At 47.2% G+C, this 14,078-nt stretch overlaps 1 protein-coding gene across 1 annotated transcript in view; it reads right to left on the bottom strand.

Annotated features, from left to right (window-relative positions):
* golga4 (golgin A4) overlaps positions 1 to 14,078 on the bottom strand; it is a 65,550-nt gene that overhangs the window by 45,101 nt on the left and 6,371 nt on the right. Inside the window, exons 3-6 of the mRNA XM_062464471.1 lie at positions 12,634 to 12,735; positions 9,100 to 9,177; positions 3,790 to 4,068; positions 2,157 to 2,204 (exon numbers count right to left, since the gene is read on the bottom strand). Of these exons, the coding sequence (XP_062320455.1) occupies positions 2,157 to 2,204; positions 3,790 to 4,068; positions 9,100 to 9,177; positions 12,634 to 12,735 (507 nt within the window). The remainder of the gene's footprint in view (positions 1 to 2,156; positions 2,205 to 3,789; positions 4,069 to 9,099; positions 9,178 to 12,633; positions 12,736 to 14,078) is intronic.

Here is a 14,078-nt window from a genome sequence, read left to right on the forward strand (position 1 = left end):
CATTCTTTAAGCAAGTGTTTGATAGTGTCTCAGGTCCGGTGCTAGAGATTATAAACACATCCCTTAGAACTGGCGTCTTCCCAGATGCCTTCAAAACAGCTGTTGTAAAGCCCCTATTAAAGAAACCCAAATTGGATAACAGTCTACTTGCAAATTACAGACCAATATCAAACCTTCCATTTATTAGTAAAGTACTGGAAAAGATAGTTTTAGTCCAATTAAATTCTTTTCTTGAAGAAAATAACATCCTGGAAGTCTCGCAGTCAGGTTTCAGGAAATATCACAGTACTGAAACTGCTCTCACCAAAATAATTAGCGACCTCAGACTAAACTCTGATGCAAATAAAGTCTCTATCCTTATCCTGTTAGATCTCAGTGCAGCATTTGATACAATTGATCACGACATCCTAATCAATAGACTGGAAAAGCTTATTGGGTTCACGGATAGTGTATTGAACTGGCTGAAATCATATATCACAGGAAGGAAGTTTTATGTTAGTTTAGGTGACCATAGGTCCAAGAAACATGAGAACTGCTACGGGGTTGCTCAAGGAAGCTGCTTAGGTCCATTACTTTTTTCTCTTTATATGTTACCACTCGGCGACATAATTAGAGAACATAACATAGATTTCCATAGCTATGCGGATGACACACAACTATATATATCCACTGAACCCAACGATGCAACGGCCATCAATTCCATTACCAACTGCCTGTTGGCAATAAACAAATGGATGAATGATAACTTTCTTAAATTAAATGAAGACAAAACCGAAGTCCTACTATGTGGCCCCAAATCCAAAAGAGAGATGCTTATTAAGAATCTTGGAGGCTTAACCCCCTGTCTTAAACCAGAGGTGACGAGTCTCGGTGTAATCCTGGACTCAGATTTGAATTTCAACTCTCACATTAATAAAGTGACCAAAACAGCTTTCTTTCACCTGAGGAATATAGCAAAGGTACGACCATTCATAAACCAAAATGATGCAGAGAAGTTAATTCATGCTTTTATATCCAGCCGGCTGGACTACTGTAACGCACTTTTCACTGGTCTTCCCAAGAAAACCACTGAAAGACTACAGCTCATTCAAAATTTTGCAGCTAGATTATTAACCAAAACTAAAAGGAGAGAACACATTAGTCCTGTCCTAGCTACTTTACACTGGCTCCATGTTACCTTCAGAATTGACTTTAAGGTCCTTTTCCTCACATACAAAGCTCTACACGGACAAGGACCTAGCTACATTGCTAACTCCTTTATAAACTACACACCAGCTAGAACACTGCGATCATCAAATGCAGGCCTATTAGAGGTCACCAGAAGCAGTCATAAGAAGATTGATGATTCGGCCTTTGTCAATTACACCCCAAAACTATGGAACAAATTACCCATAGATATTAGGGAAGCAAACACTCTAGACATTTTTAAAAGACATCTTAAAACCTACCTTTTTACCGAAGCATTTAAGTAATTTTATCTCAAAGGGGTTTTCCTACTTTTATTAGTTATATTATTGTATAATCTTGGTTTAGTAAATTTGGGTCATTATTTGACTTGCTATTTTTACTTTGTCTAGGTCAGAGTTGGCAAACTCTGATAGCGTACAAGAACTCTGGTCGCGTGAAGTATTTAAACAAATATGTAAAACAATCTGTATTCTTGATCTGAGGCAAAGGATCCGTTAACAGAGAATACGGCCCATACTCTTGACCTGGGGAAAGGATCTGTTAACAGAGTGTATGGTTTTATATATACAGATCAGGGGTGAACCAAATGTATATGTTACTTTTAAGATGCATGTTTAAAGTTGTTTTCTCTCTTGAACAGAGATCTTATTGGGATTTTTATTTTGGTTTGAATTGTTTATCACTTGTATTATTGATTTTATGTAAAGCACCTTGAGCTACAATTCTTGTATGAAATGTGCTATATAAATAGTCTTACTTACTTACTTACTTACTAAAATGCTAACTGCAGGAGGAGTTGAGCTGTTAGCTAACATGCTACCTGCAGGAGAAGTTGAGCTGTTAGCTAACATGCTAACTGCAGGAGGAGTGGAGCTGTTAGCTAACATGCTAACTGCAGGAGGAGTTGAGCTGTTACCTAACATGCTAACTGCAGGAGGAGTGGAACTGTTAGCTAACATGCTAATTACCTGGGTTTTCTCTTTATCCCGCTGTACTGAACGGTACGCTGTCACCAGCTGAAAGAGAGCGAGAGAGAGATGCAGAAAGGGAGAGAGGAAGGGAGATATGGAGGGAGGGAGAGATGAACACAGTTGATAGTGTGAGATGCATATTGTCGAGGTGAATACATACAGGGGTGTGTACTGTGTGTGCGTGTGTGTGTAGTGTGTGCGTGTAGTGTGTCTATGGTGTGTATGGTGTGTGTGTATGGTGTGTAATGTGTGTGTGTATGGCGCAGTTGTAGTGTGTGTGTAGCGTGTAGTGTGCAGCGTGTAACGTGTGTATGGTGTGTGTAGTGTGTAGCATGTGTGTAGTGTGTAGTGTGTAGCATGTGTGTAGTGTGTGTAGCATGTGTAGTGTGTGTGTAGTGTGTATGGTGTGTGTAGTGTGTATGGTGTGTGTAGTGTGTAGCATGTGTGTAGTGTGTGTGTAGTGTGTGTTGTTAATGTAAATGTACACGCACGCTACACACACACACACCATACACACTACACATACCATACACACTACACACACACCGTGTGTAGTGTACATTTACATTTAGTCATTTAGCAGACGCTCTTATCCAGAGCGACTTACAGTAAGTACAAGGACATTCCCCCCGAGGCAAGTAGGGTGAAGTGCCTTGCCCAAGGACACAACGTCAGTTGGCATGACCGGGAATCGAACTGGCAACGTTCGGATTACTAGCCCGACTCCCTCACCGCTCAGCCACCTGACTCCACTGACGTGTGGTGTGTGTATGGTGTCTGTGTGTGTAGTGTGTATGGTGTGTGTAGTGTGTGTGTAGTGTGTATGGTGTGTGTAGTGTGTAGTGTCAGGGTTTCCCGCAGCACTTTGCAGTTAACCCTTGTGTTATCTTCGGGTCATTCTGACCCATCAGTCATTGTGACCCACCGTTGTATTGCGACAACTTTACAGCATACAAAAACAAAGTGAGGAATTTTCTTTTAACCGTCGGGCTGTCTCAGACCCCCCACTTTGCGAAGGTTAAAAGAAAATGCTATTTATTGTTTTTCTATTGGGTAAAATTGGGTAAACACAACGATGGTTCATTGTGAACCTTTGGGTCATGTGACCCGAAGGCAGCACAAGGGTTAAGGCAACTACGTCGTAAAAAAAGAAAGAAAAAAAAAGCCATTTCTGAGCGATATCTGCTGTTACTCTGTCCTGTTTCATTCCAAACCGTGACCAACGCCAGTCTCCCTTCTCTGCAGAACGCATTAAATAAAAAAATACAATAAATGTTTTTGTCGGTCTGCTGGCAAACCTCACCCTACCACCTTAACTTATACATTTTCGGCGGGAAACCCTGAGTGTGTATGGTGTGTGTAGTGTGTATGGTGTGTGTGTATGGTGTGTGTGTATGGTGTGTGTGTATGGTGTGTGTGTATGGTGTGTGTGTATGGTGTGTGTGTATGGTGTGTGTGTATGGTGTGTGTGTATGGTGTGTGTGTGTATGGTGTGTGTGTATGGTGTGTGTGTAGTGTGTATGGTGTGTGTGTATGGTGTGTGTGTATGGTGTGTGTGTATGGTGTGTGTGTATGGTGTGTGTGTATGGTGTGTGTGTATGGTGTGTGTGTATGGTGTGTGTGTACTCACCTCAGAGTACTTCACTCGGTACTTGCCCAGGCTCTTCTCCAGCCTTGCCAGACGGTGAGGCTGTTGTTCCTTAGAAACCTCCCCCCCTTCCCCCTCCTCAACCTCGCTCTCCAGGTCGGAGGGGGGGTCATAGGCAGGGGGCTCCGCCTCCCCCAGGGGGGGCAGGGACTCCCGGGAGGCGGAGCGGAACAGGCCCTCGGCACGGCCGGCTGAGCGGAGCAGGGACTCCACTGAGGGAACCTTCAGGAGCTTCTGGGCCAGCGACTGGGGCTCGGCCCTCTGGGGCCACAGGGGGGAGCAGGGATGTATTACTGTGTATGAGTGTCAATGTGCATGTCGGCCTGTGTGTGGGTGCGTGTGTGAGCATGTGTGAGTTTGTGTGTGTGTGAGGAGCCGGTGTGTGTGAGAGGAGCATGTGTGTGTGCTAGCCTACAACAAGAGATTGCTGTTTCTAAATACATTCTGTGCCATGATGAACAGCCTCAACACTAGAAGCGCCAAGCCAGTTTTCCCGACTTGTTGTCGGAAAATAAACTGTCCTTGGGTCAAGCTGTCATTCATGTTTGTGTTGTTAGTCGGTGACTATTTCCTTTGAATATTTGATGTCTAGCCCTTCAATCATTCAGCTAAATGTAATGGATTACAGACTAAAGTCACCTACGCAACAAACACTTTGTCTAACTGTTTGATAGATATCTAGGCATGCATACAGGCAGATTGTTAATGCTTCACATGCAGTGTGTCAGGGCAACACAGAAACACTTGCACACTCCTGCCCGCCTTGACACGTGAGCTCTTTTGGCTACATCAAGGAATCGCTGATCCTAAAGGCCCGTTCGCACCAAGGACGATAAAGACAACTATAACTATAACAATAACTATATTTGCGTCCACACCAATCTTGACGATGAGCTTGTTGTTCTCCATTTCAAACACGTAGCACTTTCAATTCAGATGGATACTTATTGGTTGTCTGTGTTTTATCGTTCATCAGATGGAAAATAATCGCTTTGAAAGTGATCCCAACGATATCGTTCTGCTATATAGTTGTTGTTATCGTTGTGGATTTTTGTTATAGTTTTAAATATAGAACGATTCTTAAACGAGATATTGATGGTTATCGTTCTCGGTGTACACTGGCCTTAAGAAAGATAACTATAAAACGCATTCGTTCTTTACATGGGTATTAACATAATTAATTCTGGTCTACTGCCATCCTCTTATGCCAGTTTATCTGTTTAATCTGCTATTAACAATGTAATTATAATTGGGCACTGTCGCCTTCTAAGAATCATATTAGATTAAACTTTATTGTAATTCAAGACAGTGAAACGCAGTTTAGCAGAAGTCACCTCAGCCGGGACTCAACCTCACGGTCCCTAACCCTAAAGACCTATTACATGACATATAACTCTACCTTTCAGTCACCATGTTACTGAAATACATCTTAATATTAAGTGCTTTAAGTTACATCCAGTTGAAAGAATAAATGAAAAGGAAGTGAGTTGGGTAGTCCTCAGTCGGTTTCCTTGTCTGGTGTTAGGCTACTGCCAATTTAAGAACACAACGCAGACCCTCATTTTACAGCATAATAACATAATTTATATAGTCTAGGTTACCCGCAGTTAGCCACAACTCAAAGACAATAATAACATGGTGCATGAGAGTCCAGCCATGGCTTGTTTGTTTAAGGCGGTTCATCGTCGCGATTGGAAAGATGTAATGGCACAAAAAAAAAATTTGGACCAGCGATCCCTTGATGTAGCCTAAAGAGCTAATGCGTCTAGGCGTGGAGGTGTTTGATGTAGCCTACAGAGCTAATGCGTCTAGGTGTGGAGGTGTTTGATGTAGCCTAAAGAGCTAATGCGTCTAGGCGTGGAGGTGTTTGATGTAGCCTACAGAGCTAATGCGTCTAGGTGTGGAGGTGTTTGATGTAGCCTAAAGAGCTAATGCGTCTAGGCGTGGAGGTGTTTGATGTAGCCTACAGAGCTAATGCGTCTAGGCGTGGAGGTGTTTGATGTAGCCTACAGAGCTAATGCGTCTAGGCGTGGAGGTGTTTGATGTAGCCTACAGAGCTAATGCGTCTAGGCGTGGAGGTGTTTGATGTAGCCTACAGAGCTAATGCGTCTAGGCGTGGAGGTGTTTGACGTAGCCTACAGAGCTAATGCGTCTAGGCGTGGAGGTGTTTGACGTAGCCTACAGAGCTAATGCGTCTAGGCGTGGAGGTGTTTGACGTAGCCTACAGAGCTAATGCGTCTAGGCGTGGAGGTGTTTGATGTAGCCTACAGAGCTAATGCGTCTAGGCGTGGAGGTGTTTGATGTAGCCTACAGAGCTAATGCGTCTAGGCGTGGAGGTGTTTGATGTAGCCTAAAGAGCTAATGCGTCTAGGCGTGGAGGTGTTTGATGTAGCCTACAGAGCTAATGCGTCTAGGCGTGGAGGTGTTTGACGTAGCCTACAGAGCTAATGCGTCTAGGCGTGGAGGTGTTTGATGTAGCCTAAAGAGCTAATGCGTCTAGGCGTGGAGGTGTTTGATGTAGCCTACAGAGCTAATGCGTCTAGGCGTGGAGGTGTTTGATGTAGCCTAAAGAGCTAATGCGTCTAGGCGTGGAGGTGTTTGATGTAGCCTAAAGAGCTAATGCGTCTAGGCGTGGAGGTGTTTGATGTAGCCTACAGAGCTAATGCGTCTAGGCGTGGAGGTGTTTGATGTAGCCTAAAGAGCTAATGCGTCTAGGCGTGGAGGTGTTTGATGTAGCCTAAAGAGCTAATGCGTCTAGGCGTGGAGGTGTTTGACGTAGCCTACAGAGCTAATGCGTCTAGGCGTGGAGGTGTTTGACGTAGCCTACAGAGCTAATGCGTCTAGGCGTGGAGGTGTTTGACGTAGCCTACAGAGCTAATGCGTCTAGGCGTGGAGGTGTTTGATGTAGCCTACAGAGCTAATGCGTCTAGGCGTGGAGGTGTTTGATGTAGCCTACAGAGCTAATGCGTCTAGGCGTGGAGGTGTTTGATGTAGCCTAAAGAGCTAATGCGTCTAGGCGTGGAGGTGTTTGATGTAGCCTACAGAGCTAATGCGTCTAGGCGTGGAGGTGTTTGACGTAGCCTACAGAGCTAATGCGTCTAGGCGTGGAGGTGTTTGATGTAGCCTAAAGAGCTAATGCGTCTAGGCGTGGAGGTGTTTGATGTAGCCTACAGAGCTAATGCGTCTAGGCGTGGAGGTGTTTGATGTAGCCTAAAGAGCTAATGCGTCTAGGCGTGGAGGTGTTTGATGTAGCCTAAAGAGCTAATGCGTCTAGGCGTGGAGGTGTTTGATGTAGCCTAAAGAGCTAATGCGTATAGGCGTGGAGGTGTTTGATGTAGCCTAAAGAGCTAATGCGTCTAGGCGTGGAGGTGTTTGATGTAGCCTACAGAGCTAATGCGTCTAGGCGTGGAGGTGTTTGATGTAGCCTAAAGAGCTAATGCGTCTAGGCGTGGAGGTGTTTGATGTAGCCTAAAGAGCTAATGCGTCTAGGCGTGGAGGTGTTTGATGTAGCCTACAGAGCTAATGCGTCTAGGCGTGGAGGTGTTTGATGTAGCCTAAAGAGCTAATGCGTCTAGGCGTGGAGGTGTTTGATGTAGCCTAAAGAGCTAATGCGTCTAGGCGTGGAGGTGTTTGATGTAGCCTACAGAGCTAATGCGTCTAGGCGTGGAGGTGTTTGATGTAGCCTAAAGAGCTAATGCGTCTAGGCGTGGAGGTGTTTGATGTAGCCTAAAGAGCTAATGCGTCTAGGCGTGGAGGTGTTTGATGTAGCCTACAGAGCTAATGCGTCTAGGCGTGGAGGTGTTTGATGTAGCCTACAGAGCTAATGCGTCTAGGCGTGGAGGTGTTTGATGTAGCCTAAAGAGCTAATGCGTCTAGGCGTGGAGGTGTTTGATGTAGCCTAAAGAGCTAATGCGTCTAGGCGTGGAGGTGTTTGATGTAGCCTACAGAGCTAATGCGTCTAGGCGTGGAGGTGTTTGATGTAGCCTAAAGAGCTAATGCGTCTAGGCGTGGAGGTGTTTGATGTAGCCTACAGAGCTAATGCGTCTAGGCGTGGAGGTGTTTGATGTAGCCTAAAGAGCTAATGCGTCTAGGCGTGGAGGTGTTTGATGTAGCCTAAAGAGCTAATGCGTCTAGGCGTGGAGGTGTTTGATGTAGCCTACAGAGCTAATGCGTCTAGGCGTGGAGGTGTTTGATGTAGCCTACAGAGCTAATGCGTCTAGGCGTGGAGGTGTTTGATGTAGCCTAAAGAGCTAATGCGTCTAGGCGTGGAGGTGTTTGATGTAGCCTAAAGAGCTAATGCGTCTAGGCGTGGAGGTGTTTGATGTAGCCTACAGAGCTAATGCGTCTAGGCGTGGAGGTGTTTGATGTAGCCTAAAGAGCTAATGCGTCTAGGCGTGGAGGTGTTTGATGTAGCCTACAGAGCTAATGCGTCTAGGCGTGGAGGTGTTTGATGTAGCCTAAAGAGCTAATGCGTCTAGGCGTGGAGGTGTTTGATGTAGCCTAAAGAGCTAATGCGTCTAGGCGTGGAGGTGTTTGATGTAGCCTAAAGAGCTAATGCGTCTAGGCGTGGAGGTGTTTGATGTAGCCTAAAGAGCTAATGCGTCTAGGCGTGGAGGTGTTTGATGTAGCCTACAGAGCTAATGCGTCTAGGCGTGGAGGTGTTTGATGTAGCCTACAGAGCTAATGCGTCTAGGCGTGGAGGTGTTTGATGTAGCCTAAAGAGCTAATGCGTCTAGGCGTGGAGGTGTTTGATGTAGCCTACAGAGCTAATGCGTCTAGGCGTGGAGGTGTTTGATGTAGCCTAAAGAGCTAATGCGTCTAGGCGTGGAGGTGTTTGACGTAGCCTACAGAGCTAATGCGTCTAGGCGTGGAGGTGTTTGATGTAGCCTAAAGAGCTAATGCGTCTAGGCGTGGAGGTGTTTGATGTAGCCTACAGAGCTAATGCGTCTAGGCGTGGAGGTGTTTGATGTAGCCTACAGAGCTAATGCGTCTAGGCGTGGAGGTGTTTGATGTAGCCTACAGAGCTAATGCGTCTAGGCGTGGAGGTGTTTGCAGGGGTTACTGTGTTGTGCTGCATGTCAGCTATGCTCAGCACTAATAACGCCAGCCTATACGCACGCCTAGTTATCTATCAAACTGTAAGGTGTAGTGTTCATGTGGCGTTTGCTACAACTCGCCAAAGTACACGTACTTCACCTGTAGCAGATACGCGATGAATGCACTGTGTGCAGTTGCACTGACACGGATTACATCCCATAGTGTGTGAGCGTGCGTGTTTACTGGGGGCCTCACCTGAGGAGAAGTACCCCCATCTCCATTGATGCTTCCTCTGGGAGACCTCAGACCTACACCAGAAGCGGGGGAGTCAACCTGGGTAAGAGAGGGTAAGACGGGTGAGACCAGTGAGGGGGGGCAGGGAGACCAGCATGGCAGGGTGCGGGGATGTGGGGGAGTTGAGGGGTCAGGGTATGGGGGGTAGGGGGGGCAGGGTGTAGAAGAGTTGAGGGGTCAGGGTATGGGGGGCAGGGTGTAGAAGAGTTGAGGGGTCAGGGTATGGGGGGTAGGGGGGGCAGGGTGTAGAGGCAGGGGGTAGGGGAGCAAGGTTTGAGGGTAAAGATTGTTAAATATAACATAGTGGGCAGCGCTACTGCGAGCACAACAGGAGAGGCAGGGGGGTTATAAGTAAACTCTGATGTCATCTCTACGGGACATCCAGAAGTCAGGACGTACAAACAAACCATTAATAACAAACACAGTTAAACTCAGGGAAAGGACCAGCCAGGGGAGAGAGGTCAAGTTCACTGGCAGGGCTGCACCTTAGAAAGTAGTTGTTAGCTCCCTTTAAAGCAAGTCTGTATGTGAGTGTGTGTGTAAGAAAGTGAATGTGTGTGTTAGTGTGTGTGTAAGAGGAAGAGAGTGTGTGTGTGTAAGAGGAAGAGAGTGTGTGTGTGTAAGAGAAAGAGAGTGTGTGCGTGTAAGAGGAAGAGCATTCCTGGCAGGTTAAGTTGTTAAACATGTTGGTTAAAGCGTCTCCTCTTGTGGTTAGGGTTAGATGAGAAGGTTCTGTCTGCTGGGTCACTTGTCACCCAGGAGAACCAGAACCAAGCCCAGTGATGACTGGTAGGAACCAGAACCAGTACCAGGACCAGTGATGACTGGTAGGAACCAGTACCAGTCTCTGTCTGTGTAAACCCAGCGTTGAGAATTAGGATAGCAGTTGGAATTAGCCAAAAGCTGGGAATTAGCCTAGCACTGGGAATAAGCATTGGCTCTGGAAATTATCCTAGAGTTAGTAATTAGCCTAGTGTTGGGATTTAGCTTAAACTTGGCTTAGTGTTGGGATTTTAAGTAATTTACCTAACTTTTGCAATTAACTACAATTTGGAAATTAGTCTGACATTAGGAATAAGCCTATCTTTGGGACTTAGACCAAAGTATTAACCTAACTTTCTTAGACTAGTGTGATTAATGCAGATAAAGATGTTAATGATGATGATGATGAAGAGGATGGAGTTTGCTGGGAGAAGATAAGACATCCAGAGGATTGGCAGCAGATATGTAGGTCTCTCTACACTAGGATGTGTACGTTTCTCTATACCAGGTATGTGTATGTCTCTCCTGACAGGTATGTGTATGTCTCTTTACACCAGCTATGTGCAGGTCTTTTTATACCAGGTATGTGCAAGTCTCTCTATACCAGGTATGTGTATGTCCCTTTATACCAGGTATGGGCATGTCTCTCTATACCAGGTATGTCTCTTTATATCAGGTGTGCAAGTCTCTCTATACCAGGTATGTGTAGGTCTCTCTATACCAGGTATGTGTAGGTCTCTCTATACCAGGTATGTGTATGTCTCTCTATACCAGGTATGTGTATGTCTCTCTATACCAGGTATGTGTATGTCTCTCTATACCAGGTATGTGTAGGTCTCTCTATACCAGGTATGTGTAGGTCTCTCTATACCAGGTATGTGTATGTCTCTCTATACCAGGTATGTGTATGTCTCTCATACCAGGTATGTGCATGTCTCTCTATACCAGGTATGTGCATGTCTCTCTATACCAGGTATGTGTAGGTCTCTTTATATAAGGTATGTGTAGATCTCTCCTGACCAGGTATGTGCATGTCTCTCTATACCAGGTATATGTATGTCCCTCAATACCAGGTATGTGTAGGTCTCTCTATATCAGGTATGGGTATGTCTCTCTATATCAGGTGTGCAGGTCTCTCTATACCAGGTATGTGTAGGTCTCTCTATACCTGGTATGTCTCTCTATATCAGGTGTGCAAGTCTCTCGATACCAGGTATGTGCAGGTCTCTCTATACCATGTATGTGTAGGTCTCTCTATACCAGGTATGTGTATGTCTCTCTATACCAGGTATGGCCATGTCTCTCTATACCAGGTATGTGCATGTCTCTCTATACCAGGTATGTGTAGGTCTCTCTATACCAGGTATGTGCATGTCTCTCTACACCAGGTATGTGTAGGTCTCTCTATACCAGGTATGTGTAGGTCTCTCCTGACCAGGTATGTGTAGGTCTCTCCTGACCAGGTATGGGTATGTCTCTCTATATCAGGTGTGCAGGTCTCTCTATACCAGGTATGTGTAGGTCTCTCTATACCAGGTATGTGTAGGTCTCTCTATACCAGGTATGTACAGGTCTCTATATGCCAGGTATGTGTGGGTCTCTCTATACCAGGTATGTGTAGGTCTCTCTATACCAGGTTTGTGTAGGTCCCTCTATACCAGGTATGTGTAGGTCTCTCTATACCAGGTTTGTGTAGGTCCCTCTATACCAGGTTTGTGTAGGTCCCTCTATACCAGGTATGTGCAAGTCTCTCTATACCAGGTATGTGTATGTCTCTCTACACCAGGTGTGTAGGTCTCTCTTTACCAGGAATGCAAGTCTCTCTACACCAGGTGTGTAGGTCACCACTACACATGTTTAGATGTAAAGAGACCAAGACAAGCTTCTAATTTAACAACTGAAGGCAAACAGAGACAGATGCACATACAGGAACACCTTCAACACACACTGACTCAGAGGGGGAGGGGGAGAGACATTGACAGAAAGATAGGGAGAGAGAGAAACAGGGAGAGAGAGATACAGAAAAAGATGGAGAGAGAGGCAGAGGACAGTGTATGGAGGGGGGGGGAAGACAAAGAGGACATTCCTACCAATCAGACCAGAGAGGAGAAGCCCTGGGGAGGCCTGGCCTCTCTCTGCACGTGGCATACTACAGGGAGGACCACCCGGGCCCAGACCCCCCGGGCCCAGACCGCCCGGGCCCAGACCCCCCGGGCCCAGACCCCCCGGGCCCTGACCCCCCGAGCCCAGACCCCCCGGGCCCAGACCCCCCGGGCCCAGACCGCCCGGGCCCAGACCCCCCGGGCCCAGACCGCCCGGGCCCAGACCGCCCGGGCCCAGACCGCCCGGGCCCAGACCCCCCGAGCCCAGACCGCCCGGACCCCCCGGGCCCAGACCGCCCGGGCCCTGACCCCCCGGGCCGAGACCGCCCGGGCCCAGACCCCCCGAGGCCGGACCCGGACCCCCCAACTAGGGGACAGGGGATGCAGATGTGCCCAAAGCAGAAAGCAACACAAGCTTCAATCCCACGTCACACATCACTCTCCCAGGGTTAGATGCAGGGTTAGGGTTGGATGCCGTCAGAACACACTCCAAAGGAAACAGGAAGGAGAGACGGAGTGGGGTGGAAGCAGTCCTTGCAGGGGCCTTCCTCCGCTGCCTGGTCCCACAGCACAGCACGAGGGAGGAGCAGGAGGAGGAGGAGGAGGAGGGCGTAAAGTTGCGCCAACTCACCGCACTGACAACTTGGAGCGCTTTGGGTCTTTTTGATTGGTCCAGAGCAAAGATAGTGTACTCAGAGAGAAAAGCAGGCTCAGCTATCATCCCGGCCAGCAGCTGACCACCACAGGGTTGCCGGGACAACAGGCAGGAGAGGGAGACAGAGAGCAATGAGAAAAACACCATGAGTGAAACAGAGCTGGGGGGGGTGGAGGAGTGGGGGGGAGATCCATTCAGATAGACTGACCAGAGGCTGGGGGGACGGCTGGAGAGAGAGAGAGAGAGAGAGAGAGAGAGAGAGAGAGAGAGAGAGAGAGAGAGAGAGAGAGAGAGAGAGAGAGAGAGAGAGAAAATGATGGTGTGAGTATTTGTGGTAGGTGAGAGAAAAAAGAGGCAATGAGAATGTGAGCAGGTATGTGCTGATGAGAGAGTGAAAGGGGGGAGGGGGAAGAAGGAGCAGAAAAGAGAAAGAAAGAGAATGGCAAGAGAGAAGGTGAGTGAAACAGCCAATCAACATCAGGGCAGTGTAGAACCAGTTGGCATCTCTGTCTGTGTCCTGCGATTCCCTCAGACAGTCACAACCTAGAGTTTCCCTCCCACCAGAAGGAGGGGGCAGAGAGCAGACAGAGAGGTCAAAGGGCGTGAGGCGGGAGGTGACACCAGAGATGCTGAGAAAGACCTCTCCTACTCCCTCTGCTGGGATGAGCGGGCTGTCCTGATCCCTGTCCTACCTCCCGAACAAGACTCATCCCAGCTCATCCCTAACCCAGTCCACAGGTGTGCTTGGAAGAGTGGGTTTGGGGAAGTGAGGATGATGGTGTTTTGTGGTGGTGCAGAGATATGAGGTCAACAAGTCTGTAGGAGCCATTTATTTGATAATTTATCATAATGTATTTCCGTTTGGCAAGTCTGTGCCTCTACAGGTGAAAAGACGTTCCTTTGGAAGAGCAGCGTGTGGTGGTGGTCGACTGGGAGCACAGCTTCTGAGCTGTTGCTGGTTTACTGTGCCAGGGCTCCAGACTGCGACCAAATGGTCGCATTTAGCGAACATTTTTTGAGACAGTGCATTTATTTTTTATTTTTTACAAGTACTCTACAAGTACCTACAAATTTAGAATTTTTTGTGTGTGCACAACGTCAGCACACGTTAGCAACGACGCATAGATACAACGTTCTATTAAGACAGCGATATCAGCGAGCCCTCAGCATTAGTACCATAGCTAAAAGTCTAGGAACGTTGAGGCTACTTTTCGATAGGTTCCTACAAACATGTCTTAATCTGCTAGACAAGTGGGTTCCCCTTCGTTCTTTTGGTGAGCAGTCTCACAAGCCCTTCTTACACAGCGTCATGGAGCCGAGCAGCTAAATACTTATTTAGCACTAGCGTTGTTAACTACTGTATCCCTGCCTGTGTTTGCGCTGTTGCTCAGCAAGTATCGTGTCGTGGTGTGGGAGGACTG

The sequence above is a fragment of the Osmerus eperlanus genome, chromosome 6 (genome assembly GCF_963692335.1).
Source record: "Osmerus eperlanus chromosome 6, fOsmEpe2.1, whole genome shotgun sequence".
Classification (NCBI taxonomy): domain Eukaryota; kingdom Metazoa; phylum Chordata; class Actinopteri; order Osmeriformes; family Osmeridae; genus Osmerus; species Osmerus eperlanus.